At 50.1% G+C, this 16,749-nt stretch overlaps 1 protein-coding gene across 1 annotated transcript in view; it reads right to left on the bottom strand.

Annotated features, from left to right (window-relative positions):
* Window positions 1-2,204: 2,204 nt before the first annotated feature.
* IQANK1 (IQ motif and ankyrin repeat containing 1) overlaps window positions 2,205-16,749 on the bottom strand; it is a 167,093-nt gene continuing 152,548 nt past the window's right edge. The window contains 1 exon segment of the mRNA XM_074943621.1: window positions 2,205-2,379. Coding sequence (XP_074799722.1) covers window positions 2,205-2,379 — 175 coding nt within the window.

Raw genomic sequence — 16,749 nt, 5'->3', positions numbered from 1 at the left:
TAGCTTCAACATCACTGGATCGTATTTTACCTTTCTCTGCCAGACTAAAGAGCCTATTATTGAATACTTGTTCCCCATGTTGCAGATCAAATCAAATTATCCTTTAACCTTTTCTTAAACTACATAGATTGAGCTCCTTGAGTCTATTATACTCCTTGAACTCCTTCCTATCCCCCCCATCACACATGAAGTTGTGCATGTCACCTGCCAACATAATCATGTTTCACTGTCTCACACACACTTTCTAGATCGGGGCAGGCAAACTTTTTGGCCTGAGGGCTGCATCGGGTTTCTGAAATTGTATGGAGGGCCGGTTAGGGAAGGCTGTGCCTCCCCAACCAGCCAGGCATGGCCCGGCCCCCCTGCCCCCTATCCAACCCCCCCTGCTTCTCACCCCCTGACAGTCCCCCCGGGACGCCTGCCCCATCCAACCTCCCGACCGGCTCTTGGTCCCCTGACCGCCCCCAGACCCTGCCACCCCATCCAACCCCCAACTCTCCTTTGTGACTGCCCCCCCCAGACCCCGCCCCATCCACCCCCCCCCCCCCAGCTCCCTGTCCCCTGACTGCCCCCCATCACCCCATCCAACCCCCCCGCTCCTTCCTGACTGCCCCCCTCGGGACTCCCTGCTCCCATTCAACCCCCCCCCATTCCCCACCCTCTGACCACCCCCAACCCCTATCCACGCCCCTGACCACCCCCCCGAACTACCCCACCCTCTAGCCAACCCCGCCCCTGCTCCCCGCCCCCTTTCCGTGCTGCCTGGAGCGCCGGTGGCTGGCGGCACGGCTGCACCATGAGAGGCAGCCGCGCAGCACAGAGACCGGGTCAGACCGGGCTCTGCAGCTGCGCTGCCCCGGGAGCTCGCCCACCCACCCCCGCCCAGAGCGTTGCGCCGGTGGCACAGTGAGCTGAGGCTGCGGGGCAGCAGGGGAGAGTCCAGGGGCAAGCCTCCTGGGCCAGGAGCTCAGGGGCCAGGCAGGACAGTCCTGCGGGCCAGATGTGGCCCGTGGGCAGTAGTTTGCCCGTGGGCAGGCTCTCATGGATGGGGAACCCTGGGTTTTGTGAAGCAACCTGCACAGCAAGGCATCTAGGGACTACCACAAAAGACTCCCAGCAGTGGTAGGGACCAAATGGCTCATAACTCAGCCCTTCCCTACCCTGGGGTGATACAGTGTAAGAACAAGCCCACCAGCTGCCCTCTCAGTAAGCATCTTCACATTTGCTTAAGGAGGATACCTGTCATCTTGAGCTCAGCATGGCCACTTTTCAGCAGGCTATAGGGGACATGCTGCCACTGCAGTCACTGCAGGACAGTTGCCTGCTGGGTGCTAGAAGAACTAGGTTCAAGGAAGACAACTTGGACAAACAGCGATGACTACGCATGTATGAAAAAAACAACCCCACCATTTCAATGGTTAGTCTTCCACTATCCCTGCCATGGTGCCACAAATCCACCCTGACGCTCGCCACTTGATCTATGGGCATTTGGACTGCATCACATTGGGGCCAGGATGGCTGCATCCCTCCTTGAAACACCCTGCACCCACGTTCAGACAAGGCTCTAAAACTAAGGTGCTTTTTATATCAGTAGTAGGATTTGGTGCAGTCACCTCTATTTTGGGTCTGTAAAACTCCAGTCAGTACCAGATCTGTGCCAGGTTGGCTGCTGGTTCGGCTCAGCTGGGCTTAAGTGCATATCCCACTTCCTGCATTAAGGGAGCAAAGCCATGCTTCCACAGAAAGGAGATGACTGCAGGGGTCAGGCAGATGCACTTTTCCTTCATACTTCCTGCCTGCTGCTGAGGTATCAGTGCAAAGGGCAGGGACTGCGAGAAAAGGCCTGTCTGAAAGAAAATAACCATCTCTCACTGGAGGTGATTCACTGTCTAGGGGAGACTAGCTGAGCCTGCAAAGGCGGGGAAGGGGGCCTTGCGTCATAAATTTATAGCCTTGCCCGTAGTGCTGCTGACCATAGTTGCATCTTGCATTCTTAGCTGTTGGAAGGTGAGTTCAGCTCAGCTGTTTGGCACCTCCTCTTCTGCCCTATTATGAGCCCTGCACTTTGTGGCCTTCCCTTCAGAAACGCAGCAAGCCGACCCCCCAGTGCGGCCCATGATTGGTTACAAAACACAAGCCTTGTAATACAATTTCACTTCAATGAGACACCAGCTGCCACACCACTTGTGGCCTGTTGCTCACACCTACAGGCTGCACTTGGCCAGAATGATCCAAATTGGAAGGAGACTTTGGAGCAATTCCTCAGGGGGCTGATGACGTTTGATGACAACAAATAATTTAAAGTTGCCAATCCTGGTTGCTTGAAATTCAGTCTGTGAATACTCTGGTCCATCTGTTGCCCTGGCTAAGGACAGGTACCTGTAAGAGGAAGGTGACAGGCAGTTGAACAGCATGGTTTATAGGCGTGCTAAGTTATTGCGCTTACCTGGCCACACTGACTTCTGCTTCTAAAAAGCCACAGGTGGTGTTGCATAGCCAGTGGCTCAAGTAAACACAATTCCCCTAGTAGGGCCAGCAACCTCAGAATACTCAAACAAAGGCACGAAGCTTGCACCTGTGCAAAGCGAACGTCTCTGCCTTGATGATTGACTAACAATGGCGGAAGGAGAGGGCCATGAGATGGCAGCTGAAGCCATAAAGAGCAATGAGTTACATGGGGTGAAGTGCCGTAAAGACGTCTGAAAGACCTCAATGGTGTGCAAAAGGGGATGCCCTGAGAATGGTACTGTATCAGAAAAGGGTGTTGGTGCCTAAATACTTCTAGGGATCTGGTTCTCACTCCTTTCCTGCACCTTGCTGGGCTTTTGTGCGTCTTTCCTTTCCTCACAGCATTACTCCCAGCACTGTCTCAGAGCCCCTCATGGTTGCTCTGATGCCCTTCAGGCTTTTCTGTGGCCCTGCCCTGCATAACCTTATTGCCTTTCATGGTTTCAGGTACCATCTCAACCCTCCCTCTCCTTGGTCCCAGACTTAGACCCTGCTCTAACTCAGGCAGCACTGAACTGCAAACCTGGGTCTCCCACATCCCAGCTAATCACTTAGCTATTGGTTGTAAACATGCCCGCCCACTCACTCTTCCCCTCCCCTAGCTGGCTTTTGTCGGGGAATTAGGCATGCTCTGAGTGGCCTGACAGCTCAGGGCCCTTAGGCACGATAAGTCAGTGGCTGCAGAGTTTGAGAATGCTGCCAGGCTTAGGTGTGACCTCACGTGCTGAGCATCTTTGTGGTGTCAGGACTTCAGTAGTTAGGGCACTTTCCTGGCAGACCCTTCGGTGTCTGCAGGGTTATGTGTCAACTGAGCTGTGGTTCTGTGACGGCAGTGCACCGACATTCTGGATTAAAGACGCAGTTAGCTGGAAAAGTCCTTTTATAAATCTAGCCCTTTGGGACTGCACTTCTCTCCAGCACATATAAGAAATAGTTCTAATGTGTTCCCAGGGCTTGGCCACACCTCCTTCTAGCTACAGGTCCCATTCGCTGCCTTCAGCAATGGCGAAAATGTGGACGTGCTGCAGTCACACCTTTGTCACTGTAACCCCAGCTTTTATCATGGCGGCAGCAGCAACAACCATCATCGCCCCTGCTCCATCACCCCTCAGTGCACTGAGACTTCCAGGGCCCAGACACAGAATGCTTTGACTCTATTTGTTCCTGCTCCCTCTCATGGTGGTGTAACCCAAATGGAGCAAAACAAAGGCCAAGAGATGCTAGATCTACAAGGTCTCTTGGGACCATTCTGGTAGGGGCCAGCGCTGCTTTGTAAGAAAGAGAGACAGTTGTTACAGCAGGAGGTCTCGGCACACCCCAGCTTTGCTCCCAAGCCATTCAACAGCTCAGGAGCACAAGTGGATGCAAGCAACAAGAATGCATGGAACAAACAGAGAAGCAAAAGAGAGACACACAAAGGACTCAAGGGTGCAGGCCAACTAACCACCAGGGAAGCAGGTTTTCTCTCTCCTCAACCATCAAGGTTCTCTGGTAACCATCCCCAATCAGCTGGATAAGGCTTCAAAGAGGGGGCGTACCGCATAAAGGTAGATAAAAAGCAGGAATTTTTTTCAAAAATCAATTTTAAAATAAAATAAAAAAATAAGTTATTGTAAGTGCTTTTAAAAACTAAACCTCTTAAAATTTAAATGTGAGATTACCTGTGTTAATGCCTGAACTTGTTATACCCATTACATAAATAAAAATAAATATGCTGAAACAACAAACTTTTTCCACAGACCGCTTCAGGGAAGACGAACTTTCTGCATATTGCCGGGGTAGAATCAAGAACCCTGCAGTGTGCATCATTAAAATGATCTGGCATGCACTCACACCTCTCTGCCTCTCCTCCCATCCTGGAGAGTTCCAGAGGCATAAAAGCCAGCATAGTCCAAACCAGTGGTTCTCAACCAGGGGTTCGCAGCCTCCTGGGGATCTTTAAGTTGGTTTCAGGGGGCCACAGGGCCCCACAGCTCAAGCCTGGTACCCTGAGCCCCGGCACCTCTAAGGGGCTGAAACCAGGAGTGGAGCCATGGGGAGGCCCAAGCCTCAGCACTCCCCCCACCAGGGCTAAAACCCCTAGCCCTAGTGCCCCTCCACAGGGTTGAAGCCTGGCGCTCCGAGCCACAGCGCTCCCCATGGGGCTGAAGCTGGGAGTGGCGTCTCCATGCGCCTAAAGACTGGAGCCCCAGGGCCCTTGTGGGGCTGAAGCCCCAAGCTCCATCCTGCCCAGAGCCCCAACGCCCCATGTGGGTGAAGCCCTGAGCCCCCCATACACCCAACACCCTGCAGCACAGAAAGTCTAAGCTGAGCCCTGCCTACGCCCAGAGCCCCCAGCTGAAGCCCTGAGCCTGTCCCTGCTTGGTGGCTGAAGTCCAGAACCCTGCCACAGTTGAAGCCTCAAGCCCTGCAGAGCTAAAGCCCCAGAGCATGCCCCCGCCATACATCTGGTGGCTGAAGCCAGGAGCCCAAAGCCCCCCCGGGCCCTGGAGTTTTTATCGTATGTTGTGGTGGGGAGTCTCAGAACGAGAAGGGTTGAGAAGTCTTGGTCCAAACCACTCTTCAGTTCTTTTGAGCCACTGAAGTTGAGTGAGCTCTGAGCACACTCACTGTTTTCCATGCTTCTCGTCTTGTTTTCATCATCTGCCCTTTGGGAGCAAATTTTGTTTAGAGTGAGACTGTCGGGGTTCTATAAGGAACGTAAGAGGAGAGCTTTGGCTGGACCTGAGCAGCAGAAGGGCTACCTCGCATAGTCCTACTGACGAGGGTGGCTCTTCAGTCCAGTTGACTAAGGTTAGCACCACAGGTAACACATGGGGGGGCATGCCGAGTCAAGTGACCCCCCTCCAGATTTCTGCTTGGCCTGCTGGCACTGGGGAGAGGGGCTGTGGCCTTCCCCCTGCTGCGCCTGCCCTCAGGCACGCTTGGCCCTGTCCCTGGCAGCCAGGCCTGGGTGGGGACTGGAGGGGGTGGGACCAGCCACTTGTGCTGGCCGCTGTGGATCGCTGCTCTGTCAGTGCAACGGCTGCCTGAGAGAGTCCGTTTAGGGAGGTGGCAGCAGTGACGGGCCGCTCCCCGCCCAGGCTGGTTGCCGGTACAGGGACGAGGGAGACGGAAGCCATTCCCCGCCCCCACCCCACCGCACCATGTTTACGACTCGCTCAGCCCCTGTCTCCGGCAGCCAGACCTGGTGGCGGGGTGACCCGACACCACCCCAATTGGGCTCTCTCAGGCAGCCGCCACACTGCACGGAGCAGCGACCTGGAGTGGCAAACTTCAGCCAGCATGAGAAGGGCTCCCTCCAGCTCCCCACCTGCCAGGGACAGGGGCTGAACATGCCAGGGGGGAGGCGCAGCAGGAGGACAACCACCCCCCGCCCAGGTAACTCTGGTAGGGTGGGGAGAGCATGGCAGCCCCAGGCTGGGCACAAGGCGGGGAGTTGCTGGGGATGCAGGTGGGGCAGTCACGTGTCCTCCTCTTTAGATTGTGCCCCCCACAATGTCGGGAGGCACAATTTGTCAATGGTTGGCACTGGGCAAGCTCAGCATCGACTGAAAGGATTGTCCTGCAGATACTGGAGGGCCGACTCAGTGCCCACACAGTGGGAGAGGCTCTTCAGCCCTAGTTGATTAAGTCTGGCCATCTGTAAATCCAGCATTGACTTAAGCATCCACTCACCACCAAGATCCCTCTGTCTGTCAAGAGGCTTGGCTCTGTCTAGGTTGATCTAAAAAGTCTGGCTGTGTGCCTAGACTGGCTCTCTGGCCTCTGGTTCCACTTCTGAAGAACTGGACCTGTAAAGCCAAGATCCAGCACAAATCTGGGGGGGGGACCGTAAAAATTAGTACTAGCAGCCAAGCACAGATGTGGTTTCAGGTCCTCAAAGCTCTGACTGACCCATATGTGGACAGGGCCTCATAGAAGAGAATTTTATTAGACTATTGCTGGGTTCTGGGCTACCAACCTCCAATTTTGATTAGCTTCCAGTTCTAAGCCAGGACCGTGACTTTTTTAGGTCCTGTTCTGGATTAGTGCCACTGTGAAATACACAGCAATCCAAAGCATCAGTGCTAATGACCCCTTGATGCCAGGGCCTTCTTAGGTAGTCTCAGTGTCTATGATCTGGTAGTGGCTTTTGATAACCCCTGTATGGAGAACCATCTTGGGACGCCCATCCTGTTTTGGTTCCAAGGAGGGCTTGGTAAAGCAGAAGAGAGGGTTACTCACCCTGTGCAGTAACTGAGGTTCTTTGAGATGTGTGTTGTGGTGGGTGCTCCTTTTCACTTCTGGTGAAGGTGTGTCCCAGCACCGTTGATCAGAGATTTTCAGTAGCAGTGCTTGGTCGGGCCGCGCATGTGCAGCAGCTGTCTCGCGGCGCCACTGGAGTCTCTTCAGCTCGTGCATGGTCCGACCCTCTCAGTTCCTTCTCTACCGTAGAGTCCTCGTGTCAAACGCCAAAGTAGAGGAGAGGAGCAGGGACACACATCTCTAAGTGATGTCCCTGTGGGTGATGGCCCTGTGAGTGATGTCCCTGTGGGTGCTCCACTTCAGGTGATTGATTGGGGGGGGACTTTGGAGTTATGTGCATAGTCACAGCGGAAAGGACAGTAAGGTCTAATATGGCATCTGCCCTGGAGTCCTGTGTAGTGGCACAGTGCTTGACAAAAGTATGTTCTGACACCCATGTGGCGGTTTTGCAGATATCCAGAATGGGTGCGTTATGCAGGAATGCCACAGCTATTGACATGGCTCGAATAGAGTGGGACCTGACCCCATCAGGGAATTCTATGTCATGGGTTTGATAGCATGATCGGATACAGTCCTATCCACTTGAAAGTCTTGCTTGGATATCGCAACACCCGTGGATTATTCGGTTGTCGAAAAGAACAGTCTTGGTGATTTATGAAAAGGTTTAGTCCTAAGTAAAAGGCTATTGCCCTCCTAACATTAAGGGTGTGTAATGATGCCTCCTGTGAGGTTTTATGTGGTTTAGGGTAGAACGTAGGGCGGTGGATAGGCTGGTTGATGTGGAAGGTGTACGTCACTTTCGGAAGGAATTTAAGGTGAAGTCACAGTGTGACCTTATCCTTGAAGAGAAACATGTAGGGTGGACTGGCCTTCAGTGCACTAATCTCGCTCACCCTTCTAGCTGATTTGATGGCAACGAGGAATGCTACCTTCATTGACATGTGTCGTAAGGAGCAGGTAGCTAGGGGTTTGAAGTGGGGGTCTCACGAGTCCCCTGAGGACTAAGTTCAGATCCCACATGGGCGTGGGAAGGTGCACTTCAGGGTAAAGGCTCTGAAGTCCCGCAAGGAAGCGTTTTTGTAGTTGGATGTATAAATGTTGAGAATCCGTCGATTTTGTCATGGAAGGTGTTAATCGCTGTGAGATGTACTTTGATAAAACTTAATGAGAACTCTGGGTTCTTTAGCTCTACAAGGTAGTCTAGCACCATTGGAAGGGGTGTAGTGCAGGGAGTAAGTTGTTTATGTAGGCACCTTGTGGAAAAACATTTCCACTTTTATAGGTAAGTATTGCATGTGGAATCACATCTGCTGGTCAATAATACGTGTTTGACCTGCTCCCAGGAGCAGATTTACCGTGAAACAGGCCCCCAACAACAGGGGAGCCCCCAAAATGCAGGACAAATATCTGACAACCTGCCCCTGAGTCCTGGCTGGCGGCGCAGCAGGGCTCAGGCAGGCAGGCTGCCTGCATGCTGGGGCTGCTGGCCCCACACCACTCCCGGAAGCGTCCAGCTGCTGGCACATCTCTGTGCACACTTGGGTTGGGGGGGGGGAGGTGGCTCCATGTGCTGCCCCCACCCCAGGCAGCACACAGAGACCCGCTGCTCCCCTCCCCGTAAGGGGCGCACAGAGACGTGCCAGCAGCAGGGCTAAGGCGGCTCCCTGCCCGCTCTGCCTCCCTCCCTCCATGCTGCTTTGCTCCCGGAAGTGGCCGGCATGTCCCTGCGGCACCTGGGGGTGGTGTCTCCATGCACTGCCCTGACCCCGACCGCAGACTCCGCAGCTCCCATTGGTCGGGAACTGCAGCCAATGGGAGCTGTGGGGGCAGCGCCTACGGGCAGAGGTGCGCAGAGACCCCCTGCCCCCCCTGCCGCTGCCTAGGGGCCGCTGCCGGGGGCGGGGGGGGGGCGTGTGCCGGTTGCTTTGGGAGCCATGCTGCCCAAGGTAAGCGCCGCCCCCCTGCTCCCCTCCAGCACCCCAGCCTAGAGCCTGCACCCCGCACCCAAAGTTCCTCCCAGAGCCCACACCTCTCACCCACCTCCCACACCCCAACCCCCTGCCTCAACCCAGAGCCCATACCCAGCACCCAAACTTCCTCCCAGAACCCGCCCCCCACACTCACTCCTGCACCCCAATCACCTGCCCCAATCAAGGTACCTGACTTTGTTTTCACTTACTTCCCCTTACTTATAATATAGGAGGAGGAGGACGGAAAAAAAGAATGAAAAACGGGAGGGGAGGGGGAATAAAAGAGAATTTTTTTTCTTGGTTGGGCCCCAAGGGGGGGGCCCTGAAAATGAAGCTGTGCACGGGGCCCCACTAACTCTTCATCCGCCACTGCCTGCTCCAAACAGGTTAACTCGTGTAACTGGAACCATAGAGGAGCCATGCTTTCAGATGGAGCTTCACCAGTTGTGGATGAAGGATCTGACCATTGGCCTGTGACAGGAGATCTGTCCTCATTGGAAGAGTTTGTGGAGGATGAATTGACATACACAGCAGGTAAGGGTACCAGGTCTGTCTGGGCCGTGCTGGGGCAATCAAGGTGCTCTTGGCTTTGTCGTCCCTGGTCTTGCGTAAGACTCTGTGTATTATGGGATCAGTGGGAATGCATACATGAGTGTCTTGTTCCACTGAATTAGGAAAGCATCCCCCAAGGATCAGGGACGGAGTCCCGCCCGGGAACAAAATAGCGGGCATTTGTGGTTCTGTGCTGTGGCGAATAAGTTGATAGATGGGAACCCCCATTGATAGATTATCTGTTGAAGACCGTAGGGTTCAGTTCCTATGCGTGCTCCTGTGAGAACCATCTGCTTAGAGTGTCAGCAGCGGTGTTTTAGCATCCTGATAGGTAAGAAGCTGAGATGTCAATGTCCTGCTGGATACACCAGTTCCATAGTCTCATGGCTTCAAAGCCTAGGGAGTGGGATCAGCCCCCCTCCTTGTCCGTTGATGTAGAATATGCATGTGACATTGTCATCACTCAAATTGATTTGTTTCTTATGAGTGGTAGGAAGTGAAGACAGGCATATCTTACTGCTCTGAGTTCTAGCAAATTTATATGAAGGCCTGCTTCTGATGTCGACTACCTGCCTTGTGTCATGTGGTAGTCAAGGTGTGCCCCTCAGCCCAGTAGGGAGGCATCTGTTGTGATCATGACTGAAGGAGGTCTGTGGTGAAAGGGAACATCTACGCAGATGTTCTCTGGTCTTTTCCACCATTGTAGGGATGCTAAAACCTTGGTTGGTGGTGTTACCATAATGTTGAGGCTATGTTTGGTGGGTTTGTATACTGAACGCAGCCAGCCCTGAAGACACCACATGTGTAATCTGCCTTGATTCGTGGACAGATGGAGATGGTGTCTATGAGATGTTTGATGGCCAGGAATCTAGCATGAGGTAGTGAGGCTCTGGCTGGAATTGAGTCCAGGTGTGCCCCGATGAATTCCAGTTGTTGTGTGGGTGTCAATGTGGATTTCTGAAAGTTTATTTGCAACCCCAGTCTTTGAAGAGGTTGATAGTCAGTCATGTGATTGTTTCTGTCTCTGTGTATGAATGTCCTTTGATAAGGCAATCGTCTAGGTATGGGAAAATTATGATTCCTTGTTTGTGCAGGTGGGCTGTGAGTTTTGGAGAACACCCTCGGTGCAGTGGACAGTCTGAACGGGAGCACTCTGTATTGGAAGTGGTAGTGTTCCACTGTGAATCGGAGGAATTGTCTGTGAGTTGGATGTATTGAGATGTGGAAATATGTATCTTGTAGGTCGAGGGCTCAAAAGCAGTCCCCCTGTTCCAGAGCTGGGATTATTGTGCCTAAGGTGAACATCTTGAATTTTTGGAAGTGTACAAATTTGTTGAGTTTTTGTAGGTCTAGTATTGGTCACCATCCACCACTTTTCTTCTGGGTCAGGAAATAGTGGGAATAAAAACCCTTCCCTCTATATTGTGTTGGTACTGGTTCCACGGCACCTAGCTGTAGATCATAGAATCATAGAATATCAGGGTTGGAAGGGACCCCAGAAGGTCATCTAGTCCAACCCCCTGCTCGAAGCAGGACCAATTCCCAGTTAAATCATCCCAGCCAGGGCTTTGTCAAGCCTGACCTTAAAAACCTCTAAGGAAGGAGATTCTACCACCTCCCTAGGTAACGCATTCCAGTGTTTCACCACCCTCTTAGTGAAAAAGTTTTTCCTAATATCCAATCTAAACCTCCCCCATTGCAACTTGAGACCATTACTCCTCGTTCTGTCATCTGCTACCATTGAGAACAGTCTAGAGCCATCCTCTTTGGAACCCCCTTTCAGGTAGTTGAAAGCAGCTATCAAATCCCCCCTCATTCTTCTCTTCTGCAGACTAAACAATCCCAGCTCCCTCAGCCTCTCTTCATAGGTCATGTGCTCCAGACCCCCAATCATTTTTGTTGCCCTTCGCTGGACTCTCTCCAATTTATCCACATCCTTCTTGTAGTGTGGGGCCCAAAACTGGACACAGTACTCCAGATGAGGCCTCACCAGTGTCGAATAGAGGGGAACGATCACATCCCTCGATCTGCTGGCTATGCCCCTACTTATACATCCCAAAATGCCATTGGCCTTCTTGGCAACAAGGGCACACTGTTGACTCATATCCAGCTTCTCGTCCACTGTCACCCCTAGGTCCTTTTCCGCAGAACTGCTGCCTAGCCATTCGGTCCCTAGTCTGTAGCGGTGCATTGGATTCTTCCATCCTAAGTGCAGGACCCTGCACTTATCCTTATTGAACCTCATCAGATTTCTTTTGGCCCAATCCTCCAATTTGTCTACGTCCTTCTGTATCCTATCCCTCCCCTCCAGCGTATCTACCACTCCTCCCAGTTTAGTATCATCCGCAAATTAACTGAGAGTGCAATCCACACCATCCTCCAGATCATTAATGAAGATATTGAACAAAACCGGCCCCAGGACCGACCCCTGGGGCACTCCACTTGACACCGGCTGCCAACTAGACATGGAGCCATTGATCACTACCCGTTGAGCCCGACAATCTAGCCAGCTTTCTACCCACCTTATAGTGCATTCATCTCGCCCATACTTCCTTAACTTGCTGACAAGAATACTGTGGGAGACCGTGTCAAAAGCTTTGCTAAAGTCAAGAAACAATACATCCACTGCTTTCCCTTCATCCACAGAACCAGTAATCTCATCATAAAAGGCGATTAGATTAGTCAGGCATGACCTTCCCTTGGTGAATCCATGCTGACTGTTCCTGATCACTTTCCTCTCCTCTAAGTGCTTCAGGATTGATTCTTTGAGGACCTGCTCCATGATTTTTCCAGGGACTGAGGTGAGGCTGACTGGCCTGTAGTTCCCAGGATCCTCCTTCTTCCCTTTTTTAAAGATTGGCACTACATTAGCCTTTTTCCAGTCATCCGGGACTTCCCCCGTTCGCCACGAGTTTTCAAAGATAATGGCCAAGGGCTCTGCAATCACAGCCGCCAATTCCTTCAGCACTCTCGGATGCAACTCGTCCGATGACGATCTACTTCCTGTCTTTAAAGGTGCTTGTGCGAAGGGTCCCTGCAGAGATGGGGGTAGGGGAGCAAGAAGTAAAAGGGATGGAATAGCCCGACTGAACTATTTCTAAGACCCAATGGTCTTGTGTAATATGCTCCCAAGCTTGGTAAAAATGCTGTAGACAGTGACCAAATAGGCAGGTAGGTGCTGGTGTAAAGGGAAGCTTGTTCAGATCCTCGACCAAGCCTTCAAAACTGTGGTTTGTTTCCTGATGGTTGTGATGCCGCTTGTTGTAATTGTGTCTGGCGTTGTCAAGGTGGTCTATTTCTGTGTCTGGCCACCTTGTGAGGTCTGGATTGAGGGTGGGTGTATTGAGTATCTCTGTTTCTTTGGTATGGTTGATACCGCTTCCTTTTTGGGGGCGGTGTATATATGCCAAGTATACACAGGGTCGCCCAAGAGTTCTTTATGGTGTGTAGGACGAAATAGTTTGTCTTATTGAAAGGTAGGTCCTCAACCTTTACTTGAAGCTCTTTTGGTATGCAGATACAAGGGACTTGAAAACACAGGGGAAGGAGGACAGTCATGGATATACATAGGGAAAACACATCTCTAAGAACTTCAATTACTGTCCAGAGAAGTAACTTTTCTATCTTCTTCAAATGCTTGTCCCTATGTGTATTCCACTTCAGGTGACTCCCCAGCAGTGATCTAACTATGGTGGTGGTTTATTGGGGTTCTAAGAACAGACTGAAGAACTGCCCTAACAAAAGAAGCATTTGACCTAGATGCCTCCACCAACGCATACCATCTTCTTAAAGTCTGTATAGAGTCCCACACAATAGCCTTACAGAGTTTAACTATGAGAACATTCTTATGAGAGGCTATTGAGGATGCTTGGGCCCTTGTCAAATGAGTTCTAACACTGGTTGGTGGATCAAGTTTAGCTAACTCATAACACAAGATAGATAATACAATTCAAAATCCATTTTGACAGTCTTTGGGTAGAATTGGAGAACCTTTCATTCTCTCAGTGAATGAAACTAAGTCTCAGGGAGGATCTAAATTGTTTTGTTCTCTGGAGGTAAAGGGCTAAAGTTCTCCAAACATCTAAAGTATATAACTTGGCCTCATCCCTATTAGTGTGAGGATTCAGACAATCCGGGTAAAAGGATAATCTGATTTAGATGGAATTCAGACACAATCTTGGATATGAACTTAGGGTGTGGCCTGAGGGAGACATTGTCTTGGAGAAAATCTATACAAGGATGGTCAATCATAAGAACTCTTAACCCTCCCACTTTTCTTGCTGATATTGTTGCTATAAGAAAGACAGTATTCACTGATAGGTGAAGGAAAGGACATGAAGCCAGTGGTTTGAAGGCTGATGCTGTAAGATCTGTTAATAGTATAGGAAGATCCGATGCTGGTGTATGTTCTACAACAAGTGGAAATACCCTTAGAAATCTAGATGTGGTAGGGTGGGAAAATACTGAAGAATGACTATATATGGGTGGAAGGCACTAGTGACCACCAAGAGTACCCTGAGAAAACAGTGAGAGACCAGAGTTCTTCAGTGAAAGTATATAGCCTAAAATGTCAGGTAGCTGATACTGTAATGGAAGAAGTTCACGATGGTCACACCAAGAAACAAATCTTTTCCACTTTAAACTGTACATTTTTCTTATGGATCCTTTCTACTGTTTATCAAGATAATATGCTCTTTGCAGATATAAACTAAGGTAAGTTAAATGTATTCAGGTTGGTAGGGCCTGATGAAATTCATCCTAGAGTATTTAAGGAACTAGCTGAAGCAATCACTGAACCATTAGCATTATCTTTGATAACTCATACAGGATGGGTGAGGTCCCAGAGGACTGAAGAAGGGCAAACATAGTACCAATCTTTAAAAAGAGAAACAAAGAGAACTGAGGGAATTATAAACCAGTCAGCCTAACTTCAAGGCAATAGGTGATAAGTAATAGCCATCAAGGATTCATCAAGAATAAATCACAGAATCATAGATTTGTAGGACTGAAAGGGACCTCAAGAGGTCATCTAATCCAATCCCCTGCACTCGTGGCAGGACTAAATATTATGTAGACTATTCCTGACAGGTGTTTGTCTAACCTGCTCTTAATCTCCAATGATGGAGATTCCATAACCTCCCTAGGGAATTGATTTCTGTGCTTTACTACCCTGACAGTTAGGAGGTTTTTCCTAATGTCCAACCTAAACTGTCCTTGCTGCAATTTAAGCCCATTGCTTCTTGTTCTACCCTCAGAGGTTGAGGAGAACAATTTTTCTCCCTCATTGTAACAACCTTTTATGTACTTGAAAACTGTTATGTCCCCTCTGAGTCTTTTCTCCAGACTTAACAACCCCAGTTTTTTCAATCTTTCCTCATAGGTCATATTTTCTAGACCTTTAATCATTTTTATTGCTCTTCTCTGGACTTTCTCCAATTTGTCCACATCTTTCCTAAAATGTGGTGCCCAGAACTGGACACAATACTCCAGTTGAGGCCTAACCAGTGCAGAGCAGAGCAGAGCAGAATTACTTCTCATGTCTTGCTTACAACACTCCTGCTAAAACATGACAAGCCAACCTAATTTTCTTCTTTGACAGCGTTGCTGGCCTAGTGGATTGGGCAGGAAGCAGTAGATCTGATATATCTTGATTTTAATGAGGCTTTTGACACAGTCTCACACGACTAGATGACCCCTTGAGATCCCTTCAAGCCCCACATTCCTCTGACTCTATGATTCTACATTCTTTCTAGTTCTGACATCCACCCAAAAACCAAGCAGTCAGGAGGAGGGAGGACAGATTAGGGATGATGAATCCCTTCCCTCATTCTGAGACAGGACATCTGGCATCAGAGGTCAAGTGAACAAATGAAAGTGTTCTGGGAACCAATACTGTCTCAGTCACACAAGGGCCACTAGGATAACTAGTGCTTTGTCCTGTTTGATCTTTTGTAATACTCTGGGAAGTAATGGGATCAGTGCACAGGCGTGCATCATTTTGTGACAAAGGGATCAGGAGTGCATCTGCCAGAGAACCTGGACTCTGACCCTCTCTGGAACAAAATATCCCACACTTATGGAAGATAAAGTGACTCACTGACTTCTGAATGTCTCACTTATGTTCTGGGGAGAAGTGTCTGCTAAAATTGTCTGCCAATACATTGTGAATACCTGACAGGTATATTTGCTGACAGGTTGATGCAGTGGTGTATGCACCTCTTCCCTAATCATAAACAACAATGCCATGCAAACACCTGTTCTCACTTTCAGATGACATGGTAAACAAGAAGCAGGCAGCATTATCTCCTGCAAATGTAAACAAACTTGTTTGTCTGAGAGATTGGCTGAACAAGAAGTAGGACTGAGTGGACTTGTAAGCTCTAAAGGTTTATATTGTTTTATTTTTGAATGCAGTTATTTTTGGTACATAACTCTACATTTCTAAGTTCTAAGTAATGATAATACAAATTCTGTAGTGCAATCTCTTTAAGTGAATTGAAAAATACTAATTATTTTATTTTTACTGTGCACATATTTATAATATAAAGTGATCACTGCTAGACGAGCCAACTAGGGGGGGAGCTTTTCTTGACCTGCTGCTCACAAACAGGGAAGAATTAGTGGGGGAAGCAAAAGTGGATGGGAATCTGGGAGGCAGTGACCATGAGATGGTCGAGTTCAGGATCCTGACACAGGGAAGAAAGGTAAGCAGCAGGATACGGACCCTGGACTTCAGGAAAGCAGACTTCGACTCCCTCAGGGAGCGGATGGGTAGGATCCCCTGGGGGACTAACATGAAGGGGAAAGGAGTCCAGGAGAGCTGGCTGTATTTCAAGGAATCCCTGTTGAGGTTACAGGGACAAACCATCCCGATGAGTCGAAAGAATAGTAAATATGGCAGGCGACCAGCTTGGCTTAATGGTGAAATCCTAGCAGATCTTAAACATAAAAAAAAAGCTCACAAGCAGTGGAAGGTTGGACATATGACCAGGGAAGAGTATAAAAATATTGCTCGGGCATGTAGGAATGAAATCAGGAGGGCCAAATCGCACCTGGAGCTGCAGCTAGCAAGAGATGTCAAGAGTAACAAGAAGGGTTTCTTCAGGTATGTTGGCAACAAGAAGAAAGCCAAGGAAAGTGTGGGCCCCTTACTGAATGAGGGAGGCAACCTAGTGACAGAGGATGTGGAAAAAGCTAATGTGCTCAATGCTTTTTTTGCCTCTGCCTTCACTAACAAGGACAGCTCCCAGACTGCTGCGCTGGGCATCGCAACCTGGGGAGTAGATGGCCAGCCCTCTGTGGAGAAAGAGGTGGTTAGGGACTATTTAGAAAAGCTGGACGTGCACAAGTCCACGGGGCCGGACGAGTTGCATCCGAGAGTGCTAAAGGAATTGGCGGATGTGATTGCAGAGCCATTGGCCATTATCTTTGAAAACTCGTGGCGAATGGGGGAAGTCCCGGATGACTGGAA

The sequence above is a fragment of the Natator depressus genome, chromosome 2, assembly GCF_965152275.1.
Source record: "Natator depressus isolate rNatDep1 chromosome 2, rNatDep2.hap1, whole genome shotgun sequence".
Lineage (NCBI taxonomy): Eukaryota > Metazoa > Chordata > Testudines > Cheloniidae > Natator > Natator depressus.
The sequence above is the reverse complement of the archived record's forward strand: the minus strand, read 5'-3'. Positions and strand labels throughout refer to the sequence as shown.